At 46.2% G+C, this 14,981-nt stretch overlaps 1 protein-coding gene and 1 pseudogene across 1 annotated transcript; one reads left to right on the plus strand and one right to left on the minus strand.

The window, feature by feature from the left end:
* Positions 1–576: 576 nt before the first annotated feature.
* On the minus strand, positions 577–1,313 carry LOC124501843 (glutathione peroxidase 1-like; annotated as a pseudogene).
* Positions 1,314–5,863: 4,550 nt separating this feature from the next.
* Positions 5,864–14,212, plus strand: C1S (complement C1s). The gene is made up of 11 exons (XM_047067200.1): positions 5,864–5,967; positions 6,218–6,425; positions 6,557–6,734; positions 7,836–7,961; positions 8,630–8,829; positions 9,042–9,195; positions 9,635–9,750; positions 10,164–10,242; positions 10,730–10,858; positions 11,863–11,937; positions 13,269–14,212. Exons 1-11 carry the CDS (start codon positions 5,945–5,947, stop codon positions 14,066–14,068), a joined length of 2,088 nt encoding a protein of 695 aa, XP_046923156.1. The 5' UTR covers positions 5,864–5,944; the 3' UTR covers positions 14,069–14,212.
* Positions 14,213–14,981: the final 769 nt, after the last annotated feature.

Here is a 14,981-nt window from a genome sequence, read left to right on the forward strand (position 1 = left end):
CCCGGACCGCGAGATCGTGACCTGGCTGAAGTCGGACGCTCAACCGACTGCGCCACCCAGGCGCCCCAGAAGTTTTAAGATAGTTGTTCATATTGGCAACACCTCTTTATTGTTGGCATTTTATTGTTGGAATTCCTTCCTCCTTTCCTTTCCTTTCCTTCCTTTTTCTTCCTTCCTTCCTTTCTTTCTTTTTCTTTCTTTCTCTTTCTTTCTTTCTTTCTTTCTCTTTTCCTTCCTTTCTCTTTCTTCTTTCTTTCTCTTTTCCTTCCTTTCTCTTTCTTCTTTCTTTCTTCTTTCTTTCTCTTTTCTTTCCTTTCTCTTTCTTCTTTCTTTCTTTCTCTTTTTCTTTCTTTCTTTCTTTCTCTTTTTCTTCCTTTCTCTTTTTTCTTTCTTTCTCTTTTCCTTCCTTTCTCTTTCTTCTTTCTTTCTTTCTTTCTCTTTTCCTTCTTCTTTTTCTTCCTTTCCTTTCCTTTCCTTTCCTTTCCTTTCCTTTCCTCTCTGATGACACCCGACACTATACTAGTGAGGAGCCTTGGTTTGGAGAGCAGATGCTGGGATGGACAAGAAGCGCCCATCTCAGGAGATTTTCCTGGACATCAGGTGTTCCTCCATGCAGATTTCGAGAAAACACCATCCTTGATGAAATCCCCAGAGGGCCGCGCTGTGGCTGCCAAGCAGCAGGGGTAGGGGGCGCCCTAGGCACAGCAGGGCTTCGATGTCAGGCTTCATGTGGATGGTTAGAAAGCAGCAGCTGTCCCTGCGCATAGGCACACCATCTGGGCCTACCAGGAACTTCTCGAAGTTCCAGGTGACGTCGGTGGGGACACTGGAGACCAGATGATGAACTTGGGGTGGGTCGTGCCCTCAGTGGCGTCGTCACTAGGGGCAGGCAGAGCCTACTGCAGGAAGGTGAAGAAGGGGTGCGCCTGCGCGCTGTTCCCCTGGCACTTAGCGTGAAGTTGGGCTCGAACCAGCTACGGCGTGGGAAGTACTCAGGGAATTTCGGATCTCTTTGTTTTTGGCATTCTCCTGATGCACGATCTGCTTGCAAGAGAAGCGGAGCACCACAGGCCTGGGGCCCGAGGTGCGGCGGCAGCTCGTTCATCTGGGCGTAGTCCCGGACGGTTGTGCCTCAGAGCAACGCCACGTTCTCCTGTCAGCACTTGTCCCGCAGGGAACCCAGGCCCTGGGCTCCCCACAGGCCAGCAGGCACGCAGAGGTCTACACCCAGAGCGGGGCCTCGAGTAGAGAGGCGTACGGCGCGGGCTGTCAGGACAAGAATTTCTATTGTTGGAATTTCTTAATACCGTCATTTAATCCCATTGCAGAGCTCTGATAGCTGTCTTGGCTGACAAGGCTGGGTGTAATCTGGGATGGGAATGGAATAGGTGAATTTCCAACCTTGGGTGCGGAATATACTTAACGTTAATGGATTGTTCAGAATCATTTGGGGGGGCTTCTGGGGCCAGTGGTGCTGGAGGACACAAAAGGGGAGCAATGGTTGGCGTTGGCCCAATGGAGCCCTCATTAGATTGCTGAGCCTTTCTCCCAGGTAGTCTGCCTAGCTCATTGTATGCTTGTCAAATCTAACAGGTTAAAGAAGAAAAGCCTTGGGAGTGTTGGGGGGAAATATTTGTACTACCTCTGATAGATCTTTCCCGATGGAGAGAGCTCCATGATATGACTCTTGTGGCCACTCCATTCCATCACTCACAGCTCTGGGGAGATAGAGTGATTTATCTACCTGGTAAAGGCAGAAAGAATACGTGGGCATGTCCTTACCTTGGCCCTTCTTCCTCTTGGGAGTGAGCTGTCCAAGGGGAGCATGTATTCTCTATTTGAGAAGGCCTTCCCTGGACTAGCATTGTCTGTGTGTAGAAGGGTAATTCTTTTTTTTTTTTTTTATAGTTTATTTATTTTGGGGGGAGGGAGGGGCAGAGAGAGAGAGAGAATCCCAGGTGGGTTCCACCCTGTCAGCGCACAGCCCAGCGTGGAACTTGAATCCACCAACTGTGAGATCACGACGTGAGCCAAAACCAAGAGTCGGATGCTTAACTGACTGAGCCACCCAGGCTCCCCTAGAAGGGTAATTCTAAATTTTTTTTTTCAACGTTTTTATTTATTTTTGGGACAGAGAGAGACAGAGCATGAACGGGGGAGGGGCAGAGAGAGAGAGGGAGACACAGAATCGGAAACAGGCTCCAGGCTCTGAGCCATCAGCACAGAGCCTGACGCGGGGCTCGAACTCACGGACCGCGAGATCGTGACCTGGCTGAAGTTGGACGCTTAACCGACTGCGCCACCCAGGCGCCCCCAGAAGGGTGATTCTAACTCTGGCAGTCAGTTAGCCACTATTTGGCTTTTACGCTAGGCTACTTGCTCGATCTTGGCATTTATTGCAATTAGAGATATTATTTTGGCCTCCGTTTGCTGCTTTTATTTCTCCATCTCTCTAGAACTTGGAATGGAAAGAGGGATGGTATTATTCAGCCCCTCAGAGACCCTAACATTGTGAATATGATAGTTAGGATTCTGAGTAGCACTAGTGCTCATATCCTAAAATGTACTTCTCATGTTTGTGGCGCTTGGGTAGCTCAGACGATGAAGCATTTGAGTCTTGATTTCGGCCCAGGTCATGATCTCATGGTTAGCGAGATTAAGCCCCATGTTGGGCTCTGTACTGACTGTGTGGAGCCTCCCTCGAATTCTCTGTCTCCCTCTCTCTCTCTGCCCCTCCCCCCCCTCTTTCTAAAAAATAAATAAACTTAAAAAAACTCCACTTGAATCAATCAATCAATCAAGATAAAATGTCCTTTTCATGTTTATACCCATGTGTGTTAGTTACATTTAATACTAACACGGAAGGTTCTAAATTTGTGGTTTGTGTATTAGCATTGTCACCTCAGCTGGGGTTCAGATGGCCCTGAGGATGGCGATAAGTACCATCATTTTTATGACTCCCCAGGATACTGAGAAGATTATGTAACATGTCCCCTGTCACTGTAAGAGCCCTTGGCTTGACCTCTTGCTGACCCAGGGAAGGTAGCAGGGCCCAGAGATGTCCTCACATGTGTCTTGAGATTTCGAGGGGAAAATAAAATAATCTAGTTGGATGGCAAAATTGAAAAGGAGAAGTCAAAACACGGAAGAGTAGGAGAGAGTCACTAACTTTTCTGGTGAGTGTTGAATTCAGAAGGAAAAGGGGAAGGAATCCTGGACAATTTGGTAAGATGCTCTCTTTTTCTCGCCATGTGCTGATGCATGCTGTGAAGCAGGCTTCGGGCTCTGAGCTGTCTGCACAGATCATGACCGTGAGATCATGACCTGAGCTGAAGTTGGACGCTTAACCGACTGAGCCACCCAGGCGCCCCTCTTTCACTGTTTCATTAGAGTCTTCTGACAGCCATGTAAGGTAGGCAGAATTGATGTTATCTCTCTCTGTTTTATACTTGAAGAAGCTGAGAAGTTAGGTAATGAACTGGTCCTGGACCCGTCCTTTGATTCCAGGCCCAGTGCAATCGATTTCAAGGCACGTGGTTTCCCCCAACATTTGAATGCTCCTGAAATCAAGATTCATCTTATAATCAATGATATATCACAGTTTAACTGGCAAGTGTTTACTCCTAGTGGTGTGTAAAAGAAGGGAGCATCTTCCTTCGATAAGGTATAGATTCACTGGAATGCAGTCACCAAATAGGGGTAGGAAGTAAAAAGGGACACAAAGAGGAGGTGAGAGATCAGGGAAGACTTTGTGGAGGAATCGTACAGCCCGCCGTCCCTTGGTCCCTTAGCTGCAACTTTGAATTCCAAAAGCCTTTTTGTGTTTGTGTGTGTGTGTGTGTGTGTGTGTGTGTGTTGTTGTTTGTTTGTTTGCTTGTTTTCAAGTTTGACACCAAAACCTCTTTGGTGGCAACACCTGACTTGAACCGATGTAAGGTAATTTATAACTATAAGGAATGTATAAATATCATATTTAATTATAACCAAACTATATAATTTTAGTTATTCCGTTTACTGTGAAGATCAATATGTTTAGCTGCAGAAATATTAATGTTTGATAATGGAGCATTGTCCCAGCCCCTCGAGGGGAGGGGGGGGAGAAGGTGTTACCTAACATTGGGGCCATGTCCTGCACTGCCTTTCTAAAATCTGTAAAATTCTGAATTTTGAAACCCGTCGGGACCCAAGGGTTATGGATGAGACTGGACTGTATCTGAACTGGGGCTTGATTGGTGGATAGGATTTTGATGCTTGGAGGGGATTTTAGGAAGAGGAAGAGCGTCATCCCACACCAGCTCGGGTCTAGGTCTAAGTCATTATCTAACCATTAAATTTGCTTTAAGGGCAGCGATGAGAGGCATTTTTGGTAAGTACTCTCCCTTAAGTCGTGATTCATACACAGTTGGAGGGTTGGACCTTCTGGGTTTGGCTTTTCCCCCACCATATTAATCCCCTCCTTTTCCTACAAGTCACCTGACTTCTGTGAAAACTCTGTTAACACACCCTTTGGCTGAAAAAGAACGTTGGGCAATCGGTGGAATTTCCCTCTCCTCCTTTCTCCCCCTGGAGCCCCAGATGCAGGGACCTCAGTCCTGACCGGAGTATGCAGTTCTTGTTTCAAAAGCAGAGGGAGCTCCAAGATCAAGGCTGAGTTACCCTTTCCCTATGTCCTGGTCTCCCAGCCCCCCGTTTGTTTAGATCAGGGAATTTCAGACATGCACACTGGGGTAGAGAATCATATGAACAGAACCAGGACAGGGAGGCCGGCAGAGGTTCCTGCAGAGGGAGCGTCCAGGCCCTGAGCTGCTCTCCCTGGGAGTCGGCAGGGTCGCCCAGCATGCCCGCTGGCACGAGAGAGGGGACTGACCCACTTGCTCCCATCAGCTGCTGAAGGTAAAAACCTTAAAAACGGAAGAGCAGAGCTTTGATGGAAGAAAAAAGAAAGGCAGAAAACTTCACATAGGAAGGTTGCGGGCAAAGATGGGGGGGGGGTGCTGGAAGGAGCAGAATAAAAGAAGGCAGAAGAGAGGCAACCTGTTTCTCTTAGGTTGGCCCCCCTCCCCCCACCGCCACCCCACTACTTACCACTGTTTTTAGGGTTAGAAACATTTTTGGCAAGCCTGTTAACTTTGAAAAGAGATCTCCTCTTTTTAGTAAAGGGGGAAAAAAACCCCCAAACAAACAACAAACCCAAACCCTGGAAAATTAACATAGGAAATTGAGGGAATACCTTTCCTTTCCTTTTGTGTTTCTGGTCATTCAGCCGCCCTTCTTCTCATTTCCCACCCAACCCTGCGTCAGACCACTTCCCCCAAGGTCACTGCCTTCCCCTAGTAAAAGAAGCTCTTTCCTCCATCAGTGGTCGTCGGGAGCACCAAGAGAAATATGTGTGACAGTAAACATAGTAAAGAGAGCTGGCGTGAAGTGATAAGGGGGATCTTTGCCAAAAGAGGAGGGAGAAGTGTCTTAGATGGATAGTCATGATGGGGAAAGACGCCTGAAAGCCTGAGTGGAAACGGGGATATTGTTTTGTGAGGGCAGGAGAGAGGCTGATAGAGAGGGGGCAGGGGTGGGGAGTAGAGGTGAAGGAGGGCAACAGGGAAGGAAGAAAATTGGGAGAAAGTGCTTATTCTTTTGGAGAAAAACTGGGAGAAGATCCTGAGAAGCAATGGGAGAAGGATAAGCTCTAGTTTTAGTCTAGAAAATGAATTGAAGTAGAACCAGGGAGGCGGGGAGAGGACAGGCCTCATGCGGTGATCAGTGTGCGGCTTTGTTTAGCTTGTGTGTTATTGTCACGAAGGTGACACTGAACCCCAGGTGACCCCACCACCAAAGAAGGTGCCTGTGTTTGTTAGACAAATACAGCCGGGCCTGCCACCCCTTTGCTCCAAAGTCCAGAGGTGCAGAGAGCCAGGACCAAGAGGCGTACCGCCGTTCACCAGGGATGAACAAATTGCCAGAGATGCGGTAAGTCATCACGAGTCTACAGAGATGTACGTACATGGGCTCTATTCCCTTTATCTTCTCAAGAAGGCAGCTCGGCTCTGAAGCCCAGGTTTTGGTTCAGCCTAGGCCTTTTTGCTTTATTCCAACGAGATTCTCCATGTGCTCTTGCCCTCTTCCTTTCCCCTCCCGTCTGCCCACGACAAATGCTAGAGCACTTCACTAGTCTGCCAGTACCTGGGTCACCCACGTCTTGTAATGTCTTTTCTTTCAGGTGCGTCTTCCTGTTTTCCCTTTTGGCATCCGTTTATGCTGAGCCTACTATGTATGGGGAGATCCTGTCCCCTAACTATCCTCAGGCATACCCCAATGAGGTAGAGAAATCTTGGGATATAGAAGTTCCTGAAGGGTATGGGATCCACCTCTACTTCACCCATCTGGACATAGAGCTGTCGGAGAACTGCGCATATGACTCAGTGCAGGTATATTATAATAAGCGCATAAAGGATAGGGCTGGGGGTGGTGGTGGAATGTTCTATTCCCTCTGTCCCCTTTTCTGACCTCCATGCCAAAATATTACCCTTTCTCAGCTTCCTTTTGATTCTTCTCTTAGATAATGTCAGGAGACTTTGAAGAAGGGAAACTCTGTGGGCAGAGGACCAGCAAGAGTCCCAACTCTCCCATCGTGGAAGAGTTCCAAATCCCGTACAATAAACTCCAGGTGATCTTTAAGTCAGACTTCTCCAATGAAGAACGTTTCACCGGGTTTGCTGCCTACTATGTCGCTGTAGGTAAGGCTCACCCCTCTTTATGTGCCTCATGGGTCCAGCTAAAAGATTAGAAGCAGAACAAACAGCAATTCAGCGAATAAGGATCCTGTTTGTAACTCTTTTTTTTTTTAACATTTATTTATTTTTGAGACAGAGAGAGACAGAGCATGAATGGGGGAGGGTCAGAGAGAGAGGGAGACACAGAATCGGAAGCATGGTCCAGGCTCTGAGCCATCAGCCCAGAGCCCGACGCGGGGCTCGAACTCACGGACCGCAAGATCGTGACCTGAGCTGAAGTCGGATGCTTAACCGACTGAGCCACCCAGGCGCCCCCCGTTTGTAACTCTTAAGAGGTGTTGACTTGATTTGGGTCTGTCTTTCCAGGAATTGCCTTTGTGAAATTCAAACACGTGGTATCTTAGGGGTGATGATGATAATGGTAAAAATAGGTAATAAATAGTGATTTATTGAGAACCAGTATAAGCTGGGATTTTAAAACCCAGGAATTTTAAAATCCAGGAATTTTACCTATATTAACTTAAGCTTCACCTCAACTCTTCAAGGTGGGTATTATGATCTCCACTTAAAGATAAGGAAAGAGAAGACTAGGAAAGTTAAGTAACTTGCCAAGAATCACACGAAGAATGCGTGGTATTCAAACCCATCCAATGACAAACAAACCTTCAAATTCTGGGTGCTTCTGCACCTAACTCCAGGTTAAAGTGAAGTTAGAACATCTCATAAGGCTGAACTGTTGTTTAGATTTAACGCAAGTGCCCAAATCCTATAAAGTGATAAATGTACTAATTGCTCCTCCCTGAAGTAGACATTTCATCATGTTGAGCCTATAGAGTGTTGTCTCTGGAGCCGAAATGCTCTGTGAGAAAGGCCAATGGTCTCTGGCATTGAGAGCTCCCTTATAGCTGTGCAATGGCAGGGCACAACTCTCGAATCATATTTCAGGAGAGTAACACAGAATAATACCATCCTGAAAGGTGATTCACTCATTTATTTAAGTAACAGGCCGTTCCTACCGTTTCTTACCCTTGTAGGGTTGGGTTTAAACTCATTCTTCCTTCTAAGTCTCTGTCCTTGACCTCAATCTTTCTCTGCTTTTTCTAGATGTAAACGAGTGCACAGACTTTGCCAATGCCCCTTGTAGCCACTTCTGCAACAACTTCATGGGTGGTTATTACTGCTCCTGCCCCCCAGAATACTTCCTCCATGATGATATGAAGAATTGTGGAGGTGAGCTTGGCATCAAGAGGGGTGCGTGTTCCCTGGGGTTTGGAATGGTTTGAGGCTTCAGTTAGATCTTTGTTGGCCTTTCTAATTTTTTTTTTAACGTTTATTTATTTTTGGGACAGAGAGAGACAGAGCATGAACGGGGGAGGGGCAGAGAGAGAGGGAGACACAGAATCGGAAGCAGGCTCCAGGCTCTGAGCCATCAGCCCAGAGCCCGACGCGGGGCTCGAACTCACAGACCGCGAGATCGTGACCTGAGCTGAAGTCGGACGCTTAACTGGCTGAGCCACCCAGGCGCCCCAGCCTTTCTAATTTTGACTAGCCTCAGCCTTGCTTTGGCACCTATCTTTAGTTACCCATAAGCTGGGGAGGAGCCCCAAGAGTGGAGGAAGACAAGCCTACAGGGTCAAGTTAGTGAATTGGAGAGGAGAAATAGATGCCTGTAAAGAGTCTACCTGGGGCTGTTCATAACCATGAAAGGCTTTATCATATGCAATGTGATGGAAACTGAGTAGGCATTGGGTATCTCTACTGATTTGCATGGGGTATGTAATTGTGGCATGGGGGCTCCAGTTAGGGATGGTTAGTTCATGAGAAGAGTCACAGAATGGAGCAGGAACTCCTTTGCTTGACCCTATATTTGATTGCCCTTTTCTCTTTTTCTCCCATAGTCAATTGCAGTGGGGATGTATTCACGGCACTGATTGGGGAGATCACAAGTCCCAATTATCCCAATCCATACCCAGAGAATTCAAGGTGTGAATATCAGGTCCTCTTGGAGGAGGGATACCAAGTGGTCGTGACTGTGCGGAGAGAAGATTTTGATGTGGAACCAGCTGATTCAGGGGGCCATTGCCCTGACAGTTTAGTTGTGAGTGATGAGTGATTAGTTTTCCTCCCAACTCACACAGATCAATTTCTCCCCAAAGACAAATTGTCTTTCCTTCTGCCCCTTCTTTTCTTCTTCTCCTTCTTATTTTATGTTACTTTTATTACTTTCTTTACTTTTGTCCCCTCCATTTTACCTACCTGTATCTTTTAGTTCTTTCTCTCTTCTGATTTCACCATTTTGTTTCTTTTCAGTTTGTGGCAAGAGACAAGCAATTTGGTCCTTACTGTGGTAATGGATTCCCTGGGCCACTAAATATTGAAACCAGGAGCAATGCTCTTAATATCATCTTCCAAACTGACCAAACAGAGCAAAAAAGGGGCTGGAAACTTCGTTATCATGGAGATCGTGAGTAACCTATAAGTTGGTCTTTGGTGCTACCAAAGTCCCCGGACAACGTAAAATCCAAACAGGTAGATTGTTGTATGGATAGTTCACCTGAGATACGTCACTTCTTCAGCAAGATCTAAACCTGTCAGTGGTCATTAGAAATGCCTGGACCTCTAGGAATCCTTCAACTGGGCTTGCGGGTGCAGATGACGTGGAGTGGTTAGTATGTACAACTTGGGGTGGTTTGTTAGTATGTACTAACACAGCTGGGAGGATGAAACTGCCTCAATGACTCTTTCTGGAGTAGGTAAGGCCATATTGTTTTAGACATCTGCATTGGAATGTTAAGCATCAGAACTAAGGATGACTGAATGATTTTAGAAAGTGTGAAGGTGATGTAAATAGAATAGAGATTCTCCAACTATTTGGTAATTTGATTCCCCCTGTTCTTTCCAAGCAATCCCTTGTCCCAAAGACGTCACTGACAATTCTGTTTGGGAGCCTGAGAAAGCAAAATATGTGTTCAAAGATGTGGTGAGGATAACCTGCCTGGAAGGGTTTGAAGTCGTACAGGTAAAGTACAAATTTAGGGGCTTCTCCCTAATCTCTAAGTCAGGATGAGCATACTGGAATTATCTAATGGTTTACTGAATGTCCTTGTTTGAGCAAGGTATAACCCCTTTTCCATAAACAGAATACTGCAGGATCTTTAGTCCCTCCTTGTAAGTCATGGAGCTCCTTGGCCAGATTGACATTCTCCTTCTGCTTTCAGTCTTCTTGAGGAAGGGATTCTGATATGCTGGGACAAAGTTGTCTTTTAGCCTCCACTCCTGGGTGCTTTGGGTCATTCTGCTAAGATAAGATGTCCCCAAACTTCTTATGGTCAGGACTCCTCATTGATCCAAGGCCAGAGATAGATTCCATTCTTGATTTTGGCTTCTCATATCTCTCCTTATAAATTAATGGTGATGTGTATTATTCTCCAGGGAAGTGTTGGCTCGAGATCTTTCTATTCTACTTGTCAAAGTGATGGAAAGTGGAGTAATTCCAAACTGAAATGTCAACGTATGTATCTCTTTAAAATGGGACTTTTTTTTTTTTTCCTTTCCAAGGGAATTGAAAGATGGGTTCATCAAGATTCAAATTCATGTTTTCCTCTTAGGCTTGTGAGAGAGTGGGTTGGATTTTTTGAAGAGAAGCCAGCCAATTAATTGCCAGCCCAGTTCTGGTCCTAGACTGGCCACATTAGCAGGCTTCTTTCAAAGAAAGAGGCTGTGGGGTTGGTAGACTTAGTAGCACCAAAGATGTCCATTCCTGGCTTCTGCAGGGGCCTCCACCAACCACTGAGAAGCTACTACTCCTTATAGCTTTCAAGGGGCTATCTGATTTGGCAGGACTCAGTGACCTGGGGAGATTCAGCCCAGGTGTCCTTATGGATGTGCGGGTAGGGAAGGAGTGAGGAGCATGGCCTGGAGGATGGAACTGGCTCCAATGACTCCTTCTGGAAGGAAGTGGCTTTCCTGACCATCACTCTCCTGCCTTCCTCTGATAGCTGTGGACTGTGGAATTCCTGAACCCATTCAGCATGGTACAGTGGAAGATCCAGAAGATACTTTATTTGGTTCTGTCATTCGCTATACTTGTGAGGAGCCATATTACTACATGGAAAATGAAGAAAGTGGTAGGTTTCTTTGACTAGGGAAAAGAGGAGAAAGAGTGAGAGTTGGAGAGTGAATAGCGCACTCTTTCTGGCTTGGAGAGAATTTGGAGAGAAATGAAGGAGATGGGATGGACTTTATTTATTCTCTTGGCTTGGTCTAGAGATGCAGTTTTCCTATGGGATATAGGATCATCCGTAGAGAATCAAAGAGGTCACCTAGCTCGGTTTCACAACTGTGGCCGGAATTCCCCCTATGATATCCATATTCATGTGGTTATCCAGCTTTTGGCCAATTATTTAATGTAGAACCTACGGGAGTAATGCTTCCAGTATCAAGTCACCATACCAAATGATTGCTTTAAAAAAATATATATATATACACACACACACACATATTATATATATATACACACATGTATATGTATATATATACATATATGTAAAAAAAATATATATATATATATTTAATGTTTATGTATTTATTTATTCTGAGGGAGGGAGAGCGCAAGCAGGGGAGGGGCAGAGAGAGAGAAAGGGAGAGAGAGAATTTGAAGCAGGCTCTGCATTGTCAGTGCAGAGCCTGATGAGGGGCTCACACTCATGAACTGTGAGATCGTGACCTGAGCCAAAATCAAGAGTCAGATGCTCAACCGACTGAGCCACCCAGGCGCCCCCAAATGCCTGGCTTTCTTGATGGAGGGGACTTAGCAGTACTAGATGAAAGATGGGTTAAGACATAATATGTACCACTTTGTTGCTTTTAATTGAATTTATTTTCCCACTGGAAGCATTTTTCCAATCTCTACTGTAACCCTCTTTCTGCTTAGGGGACTCTTCCTTTCCCTCCTTTGGCCGAATAGAGGACAGAAGGATTGTTTCGAGGGTGTTCTCAACATTCTGTTCTAGTTGATTTGATTCGATTCCCTCCTCAAACGCCAGAGTTGTGGAGGCTCTGAATGAAAGGGGGGGATGGAAGAGAGAAGATGTGGTGGTGAGTGTGTCCTGTGTCCCTTGTGCTATTCCAGGGGAGTATCGCTGTGCTGGCAACGGGAGCTGGGTGAATGAGTTGCTGGGCACCGAGCTGCCAAAATGTGTTCCAGGTAATCAGGGCTCAGGGTTGGGGAGAGACCACAGACATAGGTGGAGGTGAGGGGGCCCACTCTCTGAAAGTAGCTGCATTCTTTTTGGGAAAGGACTTAACACTCTGGGTCTAGCCCAGGGAGGTGGAGATAACACTGGGCTGTGGGCCCGCGAGGGCCTTGGGGAATTCCTCCACCGCCCTGACTCAGGCCAACTGACAGGAAATAGAAAGTCAGCCAGTGACAGTTGGTGGCAGAGTTAAGTTCAGTAAAGTAGATGCAATAATGGGATAAAGAATTGCTAAAAACAGGGCCCGAAAATTGAGAGTGAGGATTCCGCATGCAGAAACAAGACCAGCTGAATAGCTCAGTTATTATGTAAAAGTCTATATGGCAACAAGATATAGAGGAATAAAAAAAAGAAAGGAAGAGTTGCAGACAGATCAGAGTTGAATAGAAGAAGGCTTTCAGGCAAAGCCAGAATAATACTGATGATCCTGTAGTAACAACAGTGTTATTGAGAGCTAGGGACTGAGCTAATTAATCGCATTTATTATCTCATTCCAGTCCTTGCAACAACCCTTTGAGGTGTTACTAGTTCCGTTTCAGAGATGAGTGAACTGAATACAAGGTCACAGAGTTAGTAACAGGCAGCAGTAGACTTTGAACCCAGGTCTGTCTGAGTCCAAAGCCTGATATTATGCTCAACTCAGAGTCCACTCAGGCTGACTACTGAGGGATTTAGGTAAACTGACTTGGTCTGGAATAAAATTCAGTGGTAGTTGCATTCGGTAATGGCAAAATATTCAGGCCTGGAATCAATGGGGAATTGAAATGAGTGATGAAAGAAGAGAACCCTCTCTTTGTCCTACCTCCATGGATTACTAGGAGGGCCTCGGCTGCAGTTAGGACTTCGGTACAGAAGGCGATAAGCATTTGGTCTGGGCGTCAGAAGGAGGTAGAACGCCTGCCTCCTCCATCATCTGTATGAGGAAAGAATTTCTCAGCACTGCCTCCAGTTGGGCCGCTGTCCCCATGTGCTGAACCTAGGATGAAGTGTACCTCTAGAGGGCTGTTTTTATAGTGTGAGGCACTAGCTCATTTGGACTCCTCAGTTCACACACCAGACTCTCTCCCATGAGCCTGCCTGGCTTTGGAAAAGTGAGATGTTTGGTGATTACATTCAGGATGAGTCAGGATGAGGATACTCAGATGGTTGACCAAATGGAGGGTTGGCCCTATTGTGCTAGAGAATTGTGAATCCCGGCAAGTTTTTGAGTAGTTGGAGGATCTGTAGGAGGCCAATAATTTATTTCTTATTCCCTCTCCACCTTGTTCTTGTTCTTTCCTAGTCTGTGGTGTTCCCAGTAAGCCCTTTGTAGGAAGACAGAGGATATTTGGAGGATCTGTTGCAGATATTCAAAATTTCCCCTGGCAAGTCTTCTTTTCAGACCCACGGGCTGGTGGGGCTCTCATCGATGAGTACTGGGTGCTGACAGCCGCCCACGTCGTGGAGAGAAACCATAACCCAGGAATGTACGTTGGGTCCACCTCAGTACTCCGCTCAGATCTGACAAAAACCAAGATGCTTACTGCTGAGCGTGTGATTATTCATCCGGGTTGGAAATTGTTGGATGACCCAGAGTCACGGAAGAATTTTGACAATGACATTGCACTTGTGCAGCTGAAAGAGCCCGTGAAAATGGGACCCACTGTCTCCCCTATCTGCCTGCCAGGTACCTCCTCAGAATACAATCCCTCAGTGGGAGACCTGGGACTGATCTCAGGCTGGGGCCGAACAGAGAAAAAAGATCATGTGCGCCAGCTCAGAGGGGCAAAGTTACCCATTGCTCCCTTAGAAAGGTGCCGGGAGGTGAAAGGGGAAAATGTTAAACTGGATATAAATGCCTTCGTTTTCACTAATAACATGATCTGTGCTGGAGGACAGAAGGGTGTTGATAGCTGTGAAGGGGACAGTGGCGGAGCTTTTGCTGTACAGATCCCCAGTGTAGAGACCCCCAAATTCTATGTAGCTGGTCTGGTGTCCTGGGGCCCTCAGTGTGGAACCTATGGAATCTACACACGAGTAAAGAACTACATTGACTGGATAAAGAAGACAATGCAGGAAAATAGTCCCCCCAGTATGGACTAATCCATACATACACCACCAGCTTCTTCAAGGGCTATGACCAATCCATTTGCTTTCTGTTCCTCTCAATATTCCCACGATTTCACTATGACTGAAAAAAGACCTGGGAGTGTGATTTAAATAGAACTTGATTGTTGGGGTACTTGGCTGGCAGGAGTGTTTGAACATTACATTGTGCTGGTCATTCGGTGTGGTCTGAATCTGTGGGGGTCCTCTCCCTTGAATACCAACTATGGATAACAACACGAGAAGAATGCTCCTATCTTGCGCTATTCCCTAGTGAGTCCCCTCTCCCCCCTCCTGATGATTGCCTGGCGTTACGGTTCTGATTGTGAAATTTATTGTTGGGCATACCCTTGATTTTTTGTTTCCCCTTTACTGTTTGAAGTTCCACTTACCTTATCATACTCAGTGTCTACTATCTACTTGTAATAAATCATGTTTAAAACTCAGTTTTGGCTGACTTGACTTATTCCACATCAGGACCTCAGCCCCAGAAAAGGGCGAGGAAAGGGCTGTTGTGTCATGGAAATTCAGTCATCTAGTAGCTAATATTTAATTGTCATGAAAAGGCAATTCAGATTTTCTCCTCTCTTCCAATTGAGATTTATTGAATATTGTGGGTCAGCACGAATGTCATCAGTACAAGGTACCATAAGGTGAGTTTGAAATTTAAAAAAAAAAATTTTTTTTAACGTTTTATTTATTTTTGAGACAGAGAGAGACAGAGCATGAACGGGGGAGGGGCAGAGAGAGAGGGAGACACAGAATCGGAAGCAGGCTCCAGGCTCTGAGCCATCAGCCCAGAGCCTGACGCGGGGCTCGAACTCACAGACCGCGAGATCGTGACCTGAGCTGAAGTCGGACGCTCAACTGACTGAGCCACCCAGGCCCCCCTGAGATTTATGAAACAAAC

This window comes from Lynx rufus, unplaced genomic scaffold (genome assembly GCF_022079265.1).
Source record: "Lynx rufus isolate CCGP_SWC_20201006 ecotype Redwood Valley unplaced genomic scaffold, mLynRuf1.p SCAF_7, whole genome shotgun sequence".
Lineage (NCBI taxonomy): Eukaryota > Metazoa > Chordata > Mammalia > Carnivora > Felidae > Lynx > Lynx rufus.

Bases quoted from the DNA above. Each gene is read 5' to 3' on its own strand.
- C1S (XM_047067200.1), top strand. From the start codon at position 5,945: ATGAACAAATTGCCAGAGATGCG. The intron at 6,426-6,556 runs GTATATTATAAT...TTCTTCTCTTAG, and splicing joins GCGCATATGACTCAGTGCAG to ATAATGTCAGGAGACTTTGA. The intron at 7,962-8,629 runs GTGAGCTTGGCA...TTTCTCCCATAG, and splicing joins TGATATGAAGAATTGTGGAG to TCAATTGCAGTGGGGATGTA.